The sequence below is a fragment of the Daucus carota genome, chromosome 3, assembly GCF_001625215.2.
Source record: "Daucus carota subsp. sativus chromosome 3, DH1 v3.0, whole genome shotgun sequence".
Taxonomy (NCBI): Eukaryota; Viridiplantae; Streptophyta; class Magnoliopsida; order Apiales; family Apiaceae; genus Daucus; species Daucus carota.
Genome location: NC_030383.2, coordinates 43,161,502 through 43,177,686, shown reverse-complemented (window position 1 = coordinate 43,177,686; position 16,185 = coordinate 43,161,502). Strand labels below are relative to the sequence as shown.

The window sequence follows — 16,185 nt, the reverse complement described above, 5'->3', positions numbered from 1 at the left end:
TTGACGAATTACTATTACTTAATCGAAGTTCAATTTTTAATCTCGGTCAAATTGATAATCATAATAATTAAATTATTTCACATTCTCCGATTCTATTTCACTTATCCAACTAAGAATTTCTATGACTCTAATTTTGCTTTACACTATCAAATGAACACCGTATCGATTCCACGGGAACAAGTGAAGATTTGCAAGTGCAACAAGTGAAAACGAACCGGCCATGTAAACACGTATAGAAGAAGAGTGGTAAGTAAGAATAATGGTGAACAGAATAACTAAAGCTATAATTCAAAAGGGAAGAATAATTATAAAGAAACTGAAATATTGAGTGGGGAGATTAATAAATACGAGTATCTTTAAGAATACAGGCTTTGTGGGGGTGTGAGAGAACATTTGGGACCCACTGTTCTGGGACGAGACTTCCGGTTTTACCGGTGATTATATCTTGAGATTTTTAATCTAAAGTCATCAACGATCAGCAGAAAATTAAAGGCATGTTTGGGTGCTCGTGATTTTTTAGGAATTTATATAAGTTGCTTCTACTTCTTGCGCTCTGTTTAACAAATAAACATGAGAGTTATATATCTAGAGCCGGCACCAGGAATGTTATCTTTTTTTTGTGTATTTTAGTGATTTGAATTTTATTATGAATTTGTAAAATTTTAATATATATATATATATAAATATTATTTATTAATAAAGTTTTTCTATTTTGATTATTCGATTTTTGAACTACTAAACACCCACTTGACTTATAAGTAAAATTATCCAAACACTTTTAATAAGTTACTAGTCAAGTTCACTTGTCACTTACATTTCTCTTCTTTATTTTAATAAATAAGTCATTTATTTTAAGTTAAGCCAAATACCTTTATAAAAAATGATATTCTTAAAAATTAAGTGAAAGACTTGCATATGGATTATTCAAACAAAAGATTAGTACATGAATGATCATTATATACTTATATATAATAAGCGTAAGGGAGATAATTTGGTCGCATGGTCCTCTGGTCCAAAAACTTATCATCCGTTGGATCTTATATTGAACAAATAAGCACCGTTAGATTGGAACAAAATTAAATTCTGTTCTAGAATGCATCTGATATCTACTTGCATGTTTATAATTCCTTTTCTGAATCCAAAACAAATTCTGTCTTTCACATGTATATGATTTTTTTTAATCCTAAATAAATATTTCCTACCAGTTTTATTCGTAGAATCATATAAATCTCACCGTCACAATTTTTTTATAATATATTTTAAAATTAATAAGCCGGATTTATGTGATGAACAAATACAAAAACTTTTTCTTAATCCAAAATAGATACTACCTTCTTATTGCATATTTATGATTCATTTTCTTAATTCAAAACAAATTATGTTTATCAATTTTAATTTAGAACCATATAAATTTTTTGAAAAATATTTAAATCACATTATAATAATTTTAATATAAAATACATTTATTAATATAATCTAATAGGAGTTGGCATAATGTATTCCACTCAAAATATATTAAAATTTGATAGATAAAATTTAATACTTTGGCATGATACATACGAGAAAAGGAATTGCTTGATTAAAATAATTTATTTGAAACCATTAATGCCTGTGATGATGTATTTACCAAAGTTCTAACTTACAAACAAATCATAATTTCGAATTTTATTTTATTGAAAATTTTAATTTATTATTTATAAATTAAATGTTTTCACACCATTTAAAATATATTTAAAAAGTTTATAAATAATTAAAAAGCTCCCGTGCCTTGCACGGGCTATAAGCTAGTATTAATAAAACATTCAACAAGGACCATCATCAAAAACAAAAACTAGAGCTGAGCAAACTGTCGGTTAGTCGAAAATCGAAACGAACAAAAATCGAATTTTCATATTTTTGAAAACCAAACCGAATCATAGTTGTCTTTCAAACCGAACCGAAAATATTTCGGTTTTTTCCGGTTCGGTTAAAATCGAACTATATATATATATATTATTAAAATTATATATAAATATAAATATTATTAATATTATATATAAATATAATATTTGGACGTATGTTGCATATCCGAAAGACTTGTATCTAATACTTATGTATTATTATTATGAAATATAAATATTTTTAATATTGTATATAAATATAATTTAAAAATATATATATAAAACTTCGATTATTTCGGTTAAACCTAACTTATGCGTTTCAGAAACCGGACCGAATCGAACTTTTAGTTCGATTAAAACTTAAAATCGAACTAACCGATGTTTTAAAAAGTTTCAAACGAAAACATACTGAATATATACAGTTCGGTTCGGTCATTCCGGTTCGGTGCGATTTTGCTCAGCCCTATCAAAAACTATGAGCAAATTTGAAAAAAATAATATTAATATTTTATAAAAATATTTCCTAAAACTTTAATATTGAAATGGGCGTGAAGATGAACTTAGTTATCTTCAATGGTTAAAACTCGAGTATTCTCTCCTGAGTTTGTTATTATCGGCGGTTAAATTATACGCGTAAAATATTATGTAAAATTTGCTATTTTGTAAGATATTGTGTTTTTAATGATATCGACTATATTGGTTGGTTATAATTTAAAAATAATATATTTTTAAAATTTTAGATTGTTAAAATATAATATATCAGAATATGATAATAAATGATGCATAATATGTGAGATTCGACAAATATAATTAATTATCAGATGTCGGCTAAAGTTATAGGCAAGAAGCGTGGATGGTTAGAGTATGATATTTTTAAATATTGACTATTTTTTTTGTTATAGGTGTGTCAACCCACTTTTTAGTTAAAAGTATTTCTGATTGAAGTTGCTCTTATTTTGGAAGTCTAAATTTAGACCAAGATATGAATCTATTCCTAAAGTTTAGTTAAATATTGGTCCAAATTTATATACTAATATATTATTATTTTAATTAATCATATATTAATATTTAATTGTTCAATAACAACTAAGATCATAAATTACTTTTTAAAAAAAACTTATCAGTGTAATATTCATTATATAATTATGTATTGTTAATTTATATTAATTTGAATCTGTTAATATAATTATATTTTATAATCTCTTAATATAATTTTTATTTCATATTAGAATTATGTAAACTATATTATATGTATCTTATGATAATTTAATATCTATAATGATTAATTTATAATTAATTAATTTTATAAAAAAATATATAATATTTTATCTATTTAAAAGATTTAGACGGCCTTGCTCATGAAAACTTTACTTATTTGAATACTGTGGAGACACGTTAGCTCAAATAAAGAGAAACAGTGAGGTTCAGATTGACATTACAGTATTTCTGCTATTACATACGTGCGATTCTCATGTTATTGAACATGCCTGTGTTCACGTGTGACACATACCAACTTTACATGCTCCAAACTTTCAAATTATTTATATTACCAGTGTTTCGTTGGGAGTGGACTTTGATAGGAAAATCACTAAACAGGTCCAGGGCAGGGGCAGGACCAGAGACAGATTTTTTCATATTGCAGTACATTTGTTTGTGATGATCCATCAACTCACATGCGATGAACCCAGTTCAATTCTGACCAGGGACTCTGTTTTCATTTATCATAATATATAACTTACGATTCGTGTATCCTGCTAAATAATAGCAACAGAGTCACAACAAATTTATTTATTCGTGTATCCTGATAGAAAATGATAACAGTATGAACCAAATATTGTGCAACACAACAAATTCATAAAGCATTCCACTGAAGATATGCAGATTACTATATACGAAAAACGTTTTACAGTAGATCTTATCGATGAGCAATTGAGCATTGAGCAAGGTAGTCCGTAGTTGCCCTGAAAAGCCCGTTGATTCATTTGCTTTTATTTTCTTGTTGGGTTTGTTATATCCATATCGTGTGGTACTTTGATAGACCTTTCTTTGCCCACCACTAACTGTTATACTGGGCCAGCCCTTAAGCATGAAGAGTCTTATCAAGTTTGAATTGAACAAGGCCCAATAATTCAATAATGGTCTGCGCGTAAAATTTTGTCTGTAACATGGCTAAATATTAATTTTTGACCCACCACATTATGTATGGACAAGAGTTACCATCAAGATAATTTTATGAGGGTATCAGAAAAACGTTTTTTTATTTTTTAACGACAAAAAGATTTGAGTTCATATGACCGACGACACAAATAGTCCATGAAATATTTATTTGTCTAAAGAATTAAATTTCTCTAAAGTATTAGTACACCATTGCAAAAAAGAAATGACGAAAAATTAACGGTGTACTTGCACTTCCGTAAAAAAAAAAACAGTGTGTATAAAAAACTGCGCTCATATTAGCAAGATTTTGTGGGAGCCTATGTACACATAATCTTAAAAAAAATTTAAAATCAAGTATTAATATTTTCTTGGATATCATTATCTGCACACCAATTTTAAAATAATCGATAGAAATCACTAGCTTAAGGATAATATATCTTGGCCATTCATCATTGAGTTTAGCATTATCCCTCCAATAACTTTGAAAGAGGGATAAGAAAACTATGTTGCGTGGACTGTGCAATTTCGAGGGACGAATGCAGTATTTTATATTAATAGTTCTCCCTATTTCAAATATAAAATTTTAAATGATAAAATATTAAACATGGAGTATTATAATAGGAAAATATCAACATCTCAATATATGATATAAAAATTATCTTCTAAATAATAAAATATTAAACATGGAGTAATAGGATCATATGTATCAATGAAGGAAAGGGTTTGATGACCTGGGACAAAAGAAATCCATGTTCACTATTTCATAAAGAATTGACGGAGTAATTGATGAATAGAAGGCTATCAATTTGTTTAATGGATCGAGAATTATTATATAAAAGTCCATCAATAAGTGTGGACGAATTAACAATATGTAAATAATTGTTGTATAAAAAGTAAAAAATAGAATCTTTCTTGTAAATAAAGTAATTTAACAAATTAAGAGATTGGTGGGATGATATTTTTAGTGGGTGATTTCAACTTATCCATGTTAGGAAAGCAATGTTGGCATCTCATTACAAATCCCAAAAGTTTGATGGCTCGAGTATACAAAGGTAAGTATTATGCAAATGATTTTTTGGAAGATAGTTTAGAAAGCGGTCTTAGTTTCATATGACGCAGTGTGCTCGAAGCAAGGAGAGTAATTTCTGCAAGGTCGAATTGGAAAATTGGTACTAGAAAAGAAACAAAGATCATTAATCATCCTTGACTGAATAGTATGGAGAATCCATACATCACTACTGTCTCCCTAGTTAATAAATCAAAATATGCTATCGTTATTCTGTACTAGCACCATGGAATGGTATCTAGAAGTTATTAATGCTAGGGATCATCAATGCATTGTAAATATCATGGTTCAACAAGATTTGGACAGAGTTTTTAAGCCGGAAATTAGAACAATGTGGACAATATTCAGTTAGAAGTGCGTACAAACTTCTAGGAATCAGAAAGGAGCTTGGAATGTAGGAGATAATAATGATTTCTGGAAGAATTTGTGCAATATTAAAGCTCCTTCAAAGATTTTAAGCTTGATTTGGAAGGTTGTTACATATCATTCCAGTTAAAGTTGAATTCAGGCTAAACATGTGCAAGTTGGTAATGTATGCTCATTTTACAGTGAAGGAGTAGAATCAATATTTCATGTATTAGCGCAACTTAAGTTAGTGGCTATGCGTGTTGGCAGATTTATAATACAGACATTAATACGGATGTGATTATGAAATTTCTTGTGTGAATAGAAAAAATTTACCAGTACAATCAAATAACAACAAAGCAAATATCATCACTTTGTGTTGGTTGATTTGGAGATCCAGGAAACGACCTAGTGTTGAGTAGAAATAAATGGACACTTATGAAAATTGTTGCAAAAGTTTAGGAATATCTTTCAGAGTGGACAGTTGTTCAGGATAGAGTTCTGGGCCCCAATTCAACCTTCTGTGACAGAAGATGGTGCTATTTACTATACAAAGCCTCAACATAAGGGACGTAAAGATTATAAGGGATGCAACAATTTTCGATGACTAAGGAACTTCAAGTATCAGTCTCATTGCTTGAAATCATAATAATCACCTTCCCTTACCGAAATTCAAAAGCTTTGTAAAGGTGATGAATTCAACTTTGATGGAAGCAGTTGTAGTTAAAGAGGCTTTAAGATGGGCTAAAGAAATGGAAGGGTATGCAGCTACTATTGAATCTGATTGTTTAGTGGTGGTTCAGTTGATTAAAAGTGTAGCTCCTATACGATCAAGACTTCGCAAGGGAATTGAGGAATGCTTTGTAAGGGGATTGAGGAATGCTGAGACTTAGTTCGTGTATATAACAACATGAAGTTATATTTTATTAAGCTGTCTGACAATATGCTGACACATGAATTTACCCATGTGTATCATATGTACCATGATCGTATATTTGATATAGAGGTCTATTCCGGTCAATGTCAAGACTTGTATCTCGAATGGTTTAATTGAATATTGAACTTTAAATTACAAGATTATCTTCTAAATAACAAAACGATGGAAAAACCACAATATATAGAATTTATGATATTTTAGAAAATAATATAAATAATTATATTTTTAAATATATTTTTAAATATTTGATTATTGTATTTATATTAAATATGTATTTATATTAAATATACACGAAAAATATACGACACGTTTCGAAATGGATATAATTTTTAGATTAGACACTCCGATTCTAAAACGGGTCGAATATAAATTTCAATTACGAATATGTATAAAGCATGAAAATAAACCAAATTTGATGCCCATAATTTTATATATGAAATCGGTTTAAGCATCAAAACTTGCACCAGTGTAAAACTTGGGATGCTCTAAATTAACAGAATCCAGTTTTTTAATACTTTCATCCGTCCTCGTTAAATACCACCAACACTTTTTGTATGTTATGGTCTATTACTTTTTTGGATTTTTCTCTAAATGAAACTATTAATTACAAAATTTTATTTACAGAAAACAAAATTTAATATACTTAGCCGAACAAATTTTTAATGCACCAGTGTAAAACGGAATGGTATTTCAGTGAATGATGTGTAGTATTCAGGAGTTGAAATTCTTTCTAATCGAAAGTTAAACAAACAACCACAAAGATAGTTTATTTAGACCACCCATCGTGGAGTTGAAAACTTGAAATTGATTAGCATAATCTCTCCAAGTTATTGGAAGAGGGTAAGTATATAGAAGTATTATGATTCAGTAAGAAAACTATAAATGCAGAGTAAATGGATAACATAGTAGTGGTGCACCAGATTTTTGCGTCTTCCGCAAACACTGTCGAGCCTGATATTTTAGTTAGCTGATAGCTGCAGGGACCGTTTGGTTTCTTGCTTATAATAAAAAAAATTGAAATAAAAATAAATGAAGATTTAAAAGTGTTTAAAATAGTTCGAAAAGAAGTAGAAGCCAAAAAATCAAAGTTAACATTCTGAAGTTTTTATAAGCATTTTCGACTTTTAACATAGACGATACGAATAAATATTTCTAACTTACAAACTCAGAAGCGGAGCTTTTAAGCCAGGCCAAACATTCCGATAATTACTGGATATCAAGGCAAAGGAATAGATGCGAATATCAATTCACGGGTTCACATTTTGTTAGGTTAAGGTCGATTTCATATTGAATGACGGCCCATCCGACAGCCTGCTCCTTTATGGGCTCCATTTCATTACGTTCTTTCATCCCTTTGGTTACTCACTCCGTCCCACCCATTTCTTTACACTTTCTTTTTTGGAATGTCCCATCCAATTCTTTACATTTCAAAACTAACCAAAAATAGTCAATAGATCCCACCACTTTTCATCTTTTCTTTCCTTTTCACACTACTTTTACTCCACTATCTTCTTTTTATACATTAAAAATCAACGGGTCCCACCACTTTACCCACTTTTCTTCCTCTTTTCCACTACCTTATACATATTTCTTAACCTCCGTGCCCAACCCATTCGATAAGAAATGGGTGGGACGGAGGGAGTAATATTGTTTACAGTTTCAGCTAATTTACGAGCTGGATCATGTATCCGTGACGGTGTCCCCTCGTCAGAATTTAATTGATTGTACCAATGTTTCAATAAAAAGATAAAACGTCCTTTCAGAGACGTAGAGGACAGTTTTTTTGAATACGACCCTATACTCTATAGTCTCATCCGGATTCACTGTACATCAAATTCACCTAAAAAGTTGAATTAATACGTACTAGATCACATTCATAATACATAGAGAAACAAACTGGAATTTTGTTCCAACTTGTCAGAGATGCACATAACCTTTACATGCTTCACCCATGCATCAAAGGTTTAGGTTGCACTCTTCTGCACAAATCCTCATAATTTGTAAATCCATATCGAGTCTGCTGACTAGTGGGAGTCGGATAATGTTTCAATAACTTGCAGAGGTAATTGCATATCGCACCCCTTAAATATCGTTCAAAAACGATAGAGTACCTATACTTGAGAAACTCAACTCACACCTCTTATCTTTAGTGTTCAAGCCCGAGATGCACCCCTGCCATTAACTTCCGTCAACTCAGTGCACTTCGTTAAGTCACTATACATATAATTGCAATTCGGACCCCCTAAGTTACGTTCAAAAACGATGTTGTACCCATACTTTTGGAAGCCCAAATCACACCACCTATTTTTACATTTCAAGAACGACACGCACCCCTCCGTTGAATTCCATTAACTTCCGTTAAAATACTCCTCCGTCTCAATTTACATGTCCCTTTTGCTTTTTGAGAAGTCAAATTGACTAATTCTTGACCAACTATTAAAAAAATATTTATTTATTATTTTAGGAAATAGAAAGTTACATATTAAAATATACTAAATTTTGTTTAAAAAAAATATCATCAAAAAGTAAATCTAGTCTATTTTAATAGAGGTAAGTAATAGGGGGTCCAATTGCAATTACCTCTATTATTTGCGAAATTCGGACCCTCTATTATTTGCGAAAACAAATAGACTAGATTTACTTTTTGATGGTATTTTTTTTTTAATTTTTGCTTAATTAAGTTATCCCCAAGTCAAAATGATTTTACATATTGAATGATTTTAAATTTTTAGTGACATATGTATTATGTACTTAAAAATATACACTATTTTAAATATAAAACATAAATATTATGTAATATTTATTATAAATAATACATAAATTTATATATTGATTTATATATATAAATTTTAATTATTTTGTCTGGAAATATTGATCAAATTTTTTTTAAAAATATATCATCAAAAATTAAATCTAGTCTATTTTAATATGTAACTTTATATTTTCTAAAATAATAAATACATATTTTCAAATAGTTGGTCAAAAATTAGTCAATTTGACTACTCAAGAAGCAAAAGTGACATGTAAATTGAGACGGAAGAGTATTTTAACGGAAGTTAACGAAATTCAACGGAGGGTGTGCGTATCGTTCTTGAAATGTAAAAATAGGTGGTCCGATTTGGGTTTCCAAAAATATGGGTACAACATCGTTTTTGAACGTAATTTAGGGGATCCGAATTGCAGTTATATGTATAGTGACTTAACGGAGTGCACTGAGTTAACGGAAGTTTACGGCAGGGAGTGTATCTCGGGCTTGAACACTAAAGATAGAGGGTGCGAGTTGAGTTTCTCAAAATATTGGTACTCTATCGTTTTTGACGATACTTAAGGGTGCGATATGAAATTACCTGTGACTTGTATAATGTACCCTTGTTTTAAAAAAAAACATATAGAGAAGACATTTAAAGAACTTAAACATATTCGTAGTAGATATTCTCTTCTTTCTAAAATAATACTCCCTCCGTCCCTTTTTATCTGTCCATGTTGGAAAAAAAAACATATACCAAGGAATAATTGATTGTATGAACTTTTTCATTAAATACCTCTTATTAATATCTTGAAAATAGTGGAATACCCCTACTTTATGTCTTGAAAACATGAATTCAACCAAGTTTTAAATAAGTCAAGCCTTGAAAATTGAAATTATGGAGATATATTTGAAAAATTATCATTAAATTAGTTTTGAAAGTATAAATGGACAGATAAATAGAGACAAATTTTTACTTCCAAAGTGGACAGATAAATAAGGACGGAGGGAGTAATTACTTTTACTTGTTGCACATATTATTTAGCTTTTTTACACGTATTTGAGATGGGAAAAAAATATTGTATTTTATGAATTAATTTTAATTTTTTTATGAATAAAATGATAGATGTTAAACTTTTGTTTAGTAAATGGAAATTTGAAACACTGTGTACATATATTTTCATTATCTCTCAAATTACGTATAAAAAGTCAAAACGACTAGTATTTTGAAATAAAGTGAGTAACAAATGAACATTCAAGTATAACACAAAAATTGAAATGAGCGTTTGTACACTAGGCAGAAATGAGAATCAAAGACCAAAAATAAAGAATGAGAAGTATAGAAATGGAGGGTAACGGAATAGAAATCATATCATGTGACAGAATAAATTACTTGCAGGCAAATACTGGTGTAGTGTTTATGAAATAGATATCTCTGGCCATACGAATATGACAAAGCAACACTATACTAGTGATTAAGGTAGACAAGCAAATCTAAACATAATCACAGTAAAACAAACTACATCACAGATGTCCAAATTCTAGATCACATTAAAACGATAAAATCCCATGTTTATCCTGGTTGTTGCATAATTTGGATTGAAAACGCACGGCATTATGTAAAAGATGTCGGGAATAATAAAGTAAATGATATGAAATGAGAAAGAGGTATGAATATCTATCATAACGCAACAACTTTGCACCGAAAAATAGACAAATGAAAGTACTGGTGGTACTTGATATCTTGATCTTGATGGCCATCACAGCGATTTCAACAAGTCATAATTCCAAGTAGCTGTCAATACTGTATAACCCAGTAAGTCAGTAACAACAACAATCAAACACAAACCTAATTAAGGTCCCCCCATTATTCCGTACTGTTGTCACTTGAAAAACATATATTTCTGTACCTCATTCCTAACTCTATATATTCTCACTTCCCCTGCCTTCTCTTTTCTCATATCTTAGCTTCCACTTCATTTCAATTTTTTTTTCCTCTCTTGATGAGAGGAGTAGGGAGATTGAAAAATACAAATCATTTTCTTCTTCTTTTGTTAAGCTGTTATTTTTAGTGATGGAGAGTCCTCCAAATTACTCTATGCAATTTCACCATCACGAATCGTCGTCTCGGCCATCTCTTGGCTTCCCCCTCGGGACGGCTCTTCTCCTGATAGTCATTTTTAGCCTGAGTGGCATCTTCTCTTGTTGCTACCACTGGGACAAGCTCCGCTCCCTGCGCCGATCTTTCGCCCACGCAGACAGCGATCTTGAGGCAGATACCATAGATCAGCACCTGGATCCCTCCAAACCTAAGCCTCCCATCATGGTAAATAATTTTAAAATGTGCAGCTCTCTATAAATTTCTGTTTTTCTTTCGTAATAGTTACTGATTATGTGCCCAACTTTTGGTGATTTTGTGCAGGATTTAAACAAGAAGCCGAATGAAAGCTTGCCTGTACTTATGCCCGGAGATCTTATCCCCAAGTTTATTGCAATGCCTTGTAAATGTGAGCCAGCGCGAGCAGATAATTTCATTAGTGTGGAGGTGCAGAGACCGCCCAAGCCACCGCAGACAGAAGAATCGCCTCTGCCTTAGCTTAGCAATCTTCAATACTATGTACCATTTTAATGTAAATATATATATTAGTACCTTATTATACAACTCAATTCATATCGAATTTTTTTAGCTGCCTCGACATTTATCTCAAATTTACCATGTTTCCGAATCTTAGCCTCCATTTGTTTCACATAAAATAACTCAATTTTGAAAAACATATCAAAAATTTCTGAACACGGTAATTAAAAATTTCCAAAAGTTAAAGTACAGATAGTTAAATTTAAGTAGAAATTAGTATCTCCTATCTATCTTCAGTCTGCAGTGCGAACTTTCGGGTATGTTTCCTTTCCTTTTGAGTTACGTCTCCATCAGTACAGAGCAGAACAGCTAGGAGCTTCTTCTTATCTTCAACATTTACAAATAAAAAAAATCTGTTAATACAGGTAATGACTAGCCAGACACAAGTTCGGAATCTATAAATTCAAAAGAAATGAACTTTTTGTCTACTTATTTCATTTCAGATACACTCCGGATGTACGTCTTCAATCCAATTTTCAAACAAAGTGTAGCTAGTTTTTGGACAGAGAACTCAAGTTCTGAACTTGCATGTTTCTACAGAATGTAAATGGGTATCAACGTCCGACAACACAAAGCTGTTCATGTTCAGTCCAAATTCGTTCCGGGATTCTGATTTTATTCAACTCTAAATTCGAACACATAAACAGGGTATCTATATGTAAAATACACTGTATTCTTGTAATTCTTATTTCTCAAGCCACTTAAAATTTAAGGTGTGGGTTTAATTAGCTAAACATGAAGAAAAAAGGTGTGGGTTTAGTAACTTAACACTTCTTTACGCAAAGTGTATATTCTAATCTTTTTGACCCTCTCATCCTTTCCTTCCATTTTCACTATCAACAGTCTGCATACAATCCTTCTTTTTATTAATTTAATTTTTTCCATTATTCCATTTTTATCATCTTTAACTAGAACTCAAACTCTCGCTCAATTTTTATTCAAACTTATTTTTATCCAAATCTTATCATGCAAAATTTACATCCACTCAACAATCCTTCCTTCAACCTTCTATTATTTCCGTTTAATTTCAGTCATTTCATTCCATTCCATTCATTGCAATCAAACACTATGTAAGATTGTGTTTACTGAGATATGGGAGAATAAAATGAAAAATTATACAAAAATTTTAAGAAGATAAAAGAAAATATGAAATGATAGTGACAAGATATCAATAGTTTTAAATTTTTTGTGATAAAAATTGTAAGGGAACATTATGTAGAAATCGAATAAACATTTTACCAAAACATGTGGGTTAAATTTTTAGTTAAAATAATAGGAATAAAAGAATGAAAATTATAAATATTTTCTCTGACCAACATATATTAGAATATTTTTATGAAAAGGATATTATATTAAAATATAAAATTTATTTCATTCTTCCTTCATTCCATCTAAGTGAACACGAACCAGGAATTTCAGAATTTTACGAGTGTCATGAGGGTCTTTGTCTCTTTTTTACGAGTATGTGTTGAATACGTATATCTCTCTCATTTGAACGAATATAACTCATTAATCTTGCACAGGTGCTTACTCTTTCATCTTGAAACAACATAGTAACTCGTTAATTTCCGGGTATATGTCAAATTCAGTTGATTTCATTTATATTATTATAAAAAAAATTATCGATGGTCCGGTTTTTCATTTCACGTCAGGGCTTAAAGATACGGAACGGTCCTGCTTCACACTTATGTGGTCTGCCATGTTCAGCACATTTCTAATCTAACAAAGTACCTTCACCAAATATATGATTTCCTCGAAGACTTGACATCATCCCACAAAAAATCTACAAAAATCTCTGGTACTTTTGCCCATTGATCAACTGCCTGATTTTAACCAGTGATATTGTGTTTAACAGAAGTTCCATTATATATATTTTACAGGCATGATCTTTGACCAGATATATACGGACCGCTAAAAAAGATGTCATATAAACTTTGTTACTTACATTTTTACATGTGGTATCTACTAATCTTAGCTCATTGGTCTGTCCTATTATTTGCATATTCATAAGTGAGATTTGACTAATTATATAATTATTATATTAAAATATATACATAATATTTATATATAACAATTGAAGTGCATGTCAATTTTCTTTTTTATATTTTATTTGGGGACTGCTCATTAGTTTGAAAGTTGGGAAAAGTAAATTACATAGTAAAACACTGAAAAAAGAACATAACGACCGTTTGGATAAACTTATAATAAGTGCTTATTGCTTGTAAAAAAGCGAATTAGAAGTTAAGAAGAAGTTAAGACTTGTAAGTAATTAATTAAAGTGTTTGGGAAAGAAGTAGGATGCATGAAAACAAAGATAACATTCACAACTACTTTTAAGTACTTTTTAACTTATTATACAAATGATACGAATAAGTGTATTTAATTTATAAATTCAGAGGTCGGACTTTTAAATTCGGCCAAACACCTCCCTAATTTCCAATGACCACTTAATATCACACTACTACAATTCTATTCATGACCTAATTTCTCTATTAATCAACAACTAAAGCAATGATCACGTTAATTCCACCAAACCCACCATCGTCATCCCACTTTGTCCCTTTTGCTTCTTCCTTGTACATTTGTACTCGTCGGTAACTGTTTGCTTTGTGATTCCATGCAAGCAAATTATAGCAAAGTATAAAAGTATGCTATACTTCTTACTGCTTTTGTATTATACAATGAAAAACTAAATTAATATCATCCTGCCTGTGTGGATAAAAATTGTGCAAGAATAGAGAAATAATATATAATTTGTATCATAGAAAAGAAAGTATAAATACAACTGCTAAACTATACATGGAAGTGCTTTTATTTTAGCGTTGATAATCACACATTCCTCTATATACTTCACTCGGTTCCCACACGGTTCCTACACGTCTAGGAGATCTGCAGTTTTTCTTTGCAGCAAGAAATTGTTTTATTAGTTTATCTCATGCCAGAAGAGCATATGCTCACGTATCTTCTTGATTAGTTTACAGCTCGCAAGAAACCAAAGCCACCGAAATTGGAAGAATAAAAGCAATCCTAGTGTAATATTAGATTTTAAATTAAACGTAGGATATAGATATTATTCGAATATTTGTTGAAATGACGAACAAACATACTTTAAATAATTCAGTTTGTTGTCTCTCGTTTTCTGCGAATCTGTGCCTTATTCATTTACACAAACAAAAAAAATTCGCCCAAAAAAAGGAGAATAGTACGTATGCTCAATGCTGCGAAAGCAACCTCCGTATGTTCTGCAAATTGTAATGATTCGTGTATAAGTTCAGCTCCAAATAATATTCAGTAGACATGGACGAATCTCCGAAAAGAATGTTCTTATATATAAGTAATTAAAACATTAAGAATTTTGCTCTCAAAAAACATATTAAGAATTTTTGTTATTAAAATTAGTTAGGAACATAATATGTAGTTGAGAATCACAGAAAATGATCAAACGCACGGCCATGACTTCATCTTTGTTAGAATGAGATAGGTATGTATAACAAATTAACAAACATGCAATCAGGCATACTTCGTACGCTACAATGTAACCGAAGAGTAAACTTTGTAAACATATAGGCTCGTCTAAAATGCCATACCTAAATATGCCTTAAAAGAATCTATATATCTATATTGATGCTGTAGATCGACAATATCTTTTGAAACACTTTGTCAATTAGTTTAACAGTGCACAAGATTTGATTATGTAGAAACAGTGGTGGTACTCATTTTATACTCAGCTCACCACATTAGGTAACGATTACGACCTCGTTTGTCTTGTTATCAAAATCAAACTAAATATAGAACAATAGGAACAAAGTACTTGAAAGAGATAAATATATGCAATGCAATAAAGAAAAAGACGCAAATTAAAAGCAAATGAAATGTACGGATGATAAGCACTCCACTGTGTGTAGTCCTCATCGTGCACCAAATGACATGGGGATAGAGACTTTCAACTTTCTAGAGACAAAAGATGGTGGGTTATTAGTGGTATTCATATCTCAAATGTTCATGATGGCGTCAACTTTTTACACATTCACATTATATGCTTATTAGTATATTTTATGATCAAGTTTAGGATCTGTGTAAAATTACGATTCGAAATTACTATGCTGCGAAAAATGTTGATGTAAAAAGTATTGGATCCTGAGGTTCGATATTTATTTTTTGATATTTGTGATATATTCACGTGGTTATTGAATCCAAAATATCTGTAATATACTCTATTGTTTATAGTTATTGTAGATATGTATTAGTATTGTTCGGTAGTTCTGATATTTAAGGATAGTTTTATAGTTTCCTGATATAAGTTGTTAGTTTGCCTAGTTTATTACATAGTCTGGTAAGGTAATGAGTAGGCTCCAAGTTAGAGAGCTAATATATATTGTAAAATCTCCGCAAAGCCAAAGACACATGCTATTGATATTA

The 16,185-nt window shown here is 30.6% G+C and overlaps 1 protein-coding gene across 1 annotated transcript; it reads left to right on the top strand.

Moving 5' to 3' along the window:
* Positions 1 to 11,077: 11,077 nt before the first annotated feature.
* Positions 11,078 to 11,817, top strand: LOC108211790 (uncharacterized protein At5g65660). Its single transcript, XM_017383475.2, has 2 exons — positions 11,078 to 11,457; positions 11,554 to 11,817. The coding sequence occupies exons 1-2, from the start codon at positions 11,206 to 11,208 to the stop codon at positions 11,725 to 11,727; spliced, it is 426 nt and encodes a 141-aa protein (XP_017238964.1). The 5' UTR covers positions 11,078 to 11,205; the 3' UTR covers positions 11,728 to 11,817.
* The last annotated feature ends 4,368 nt before the right edge of the window (positions 11,818 to 16,185 follow it).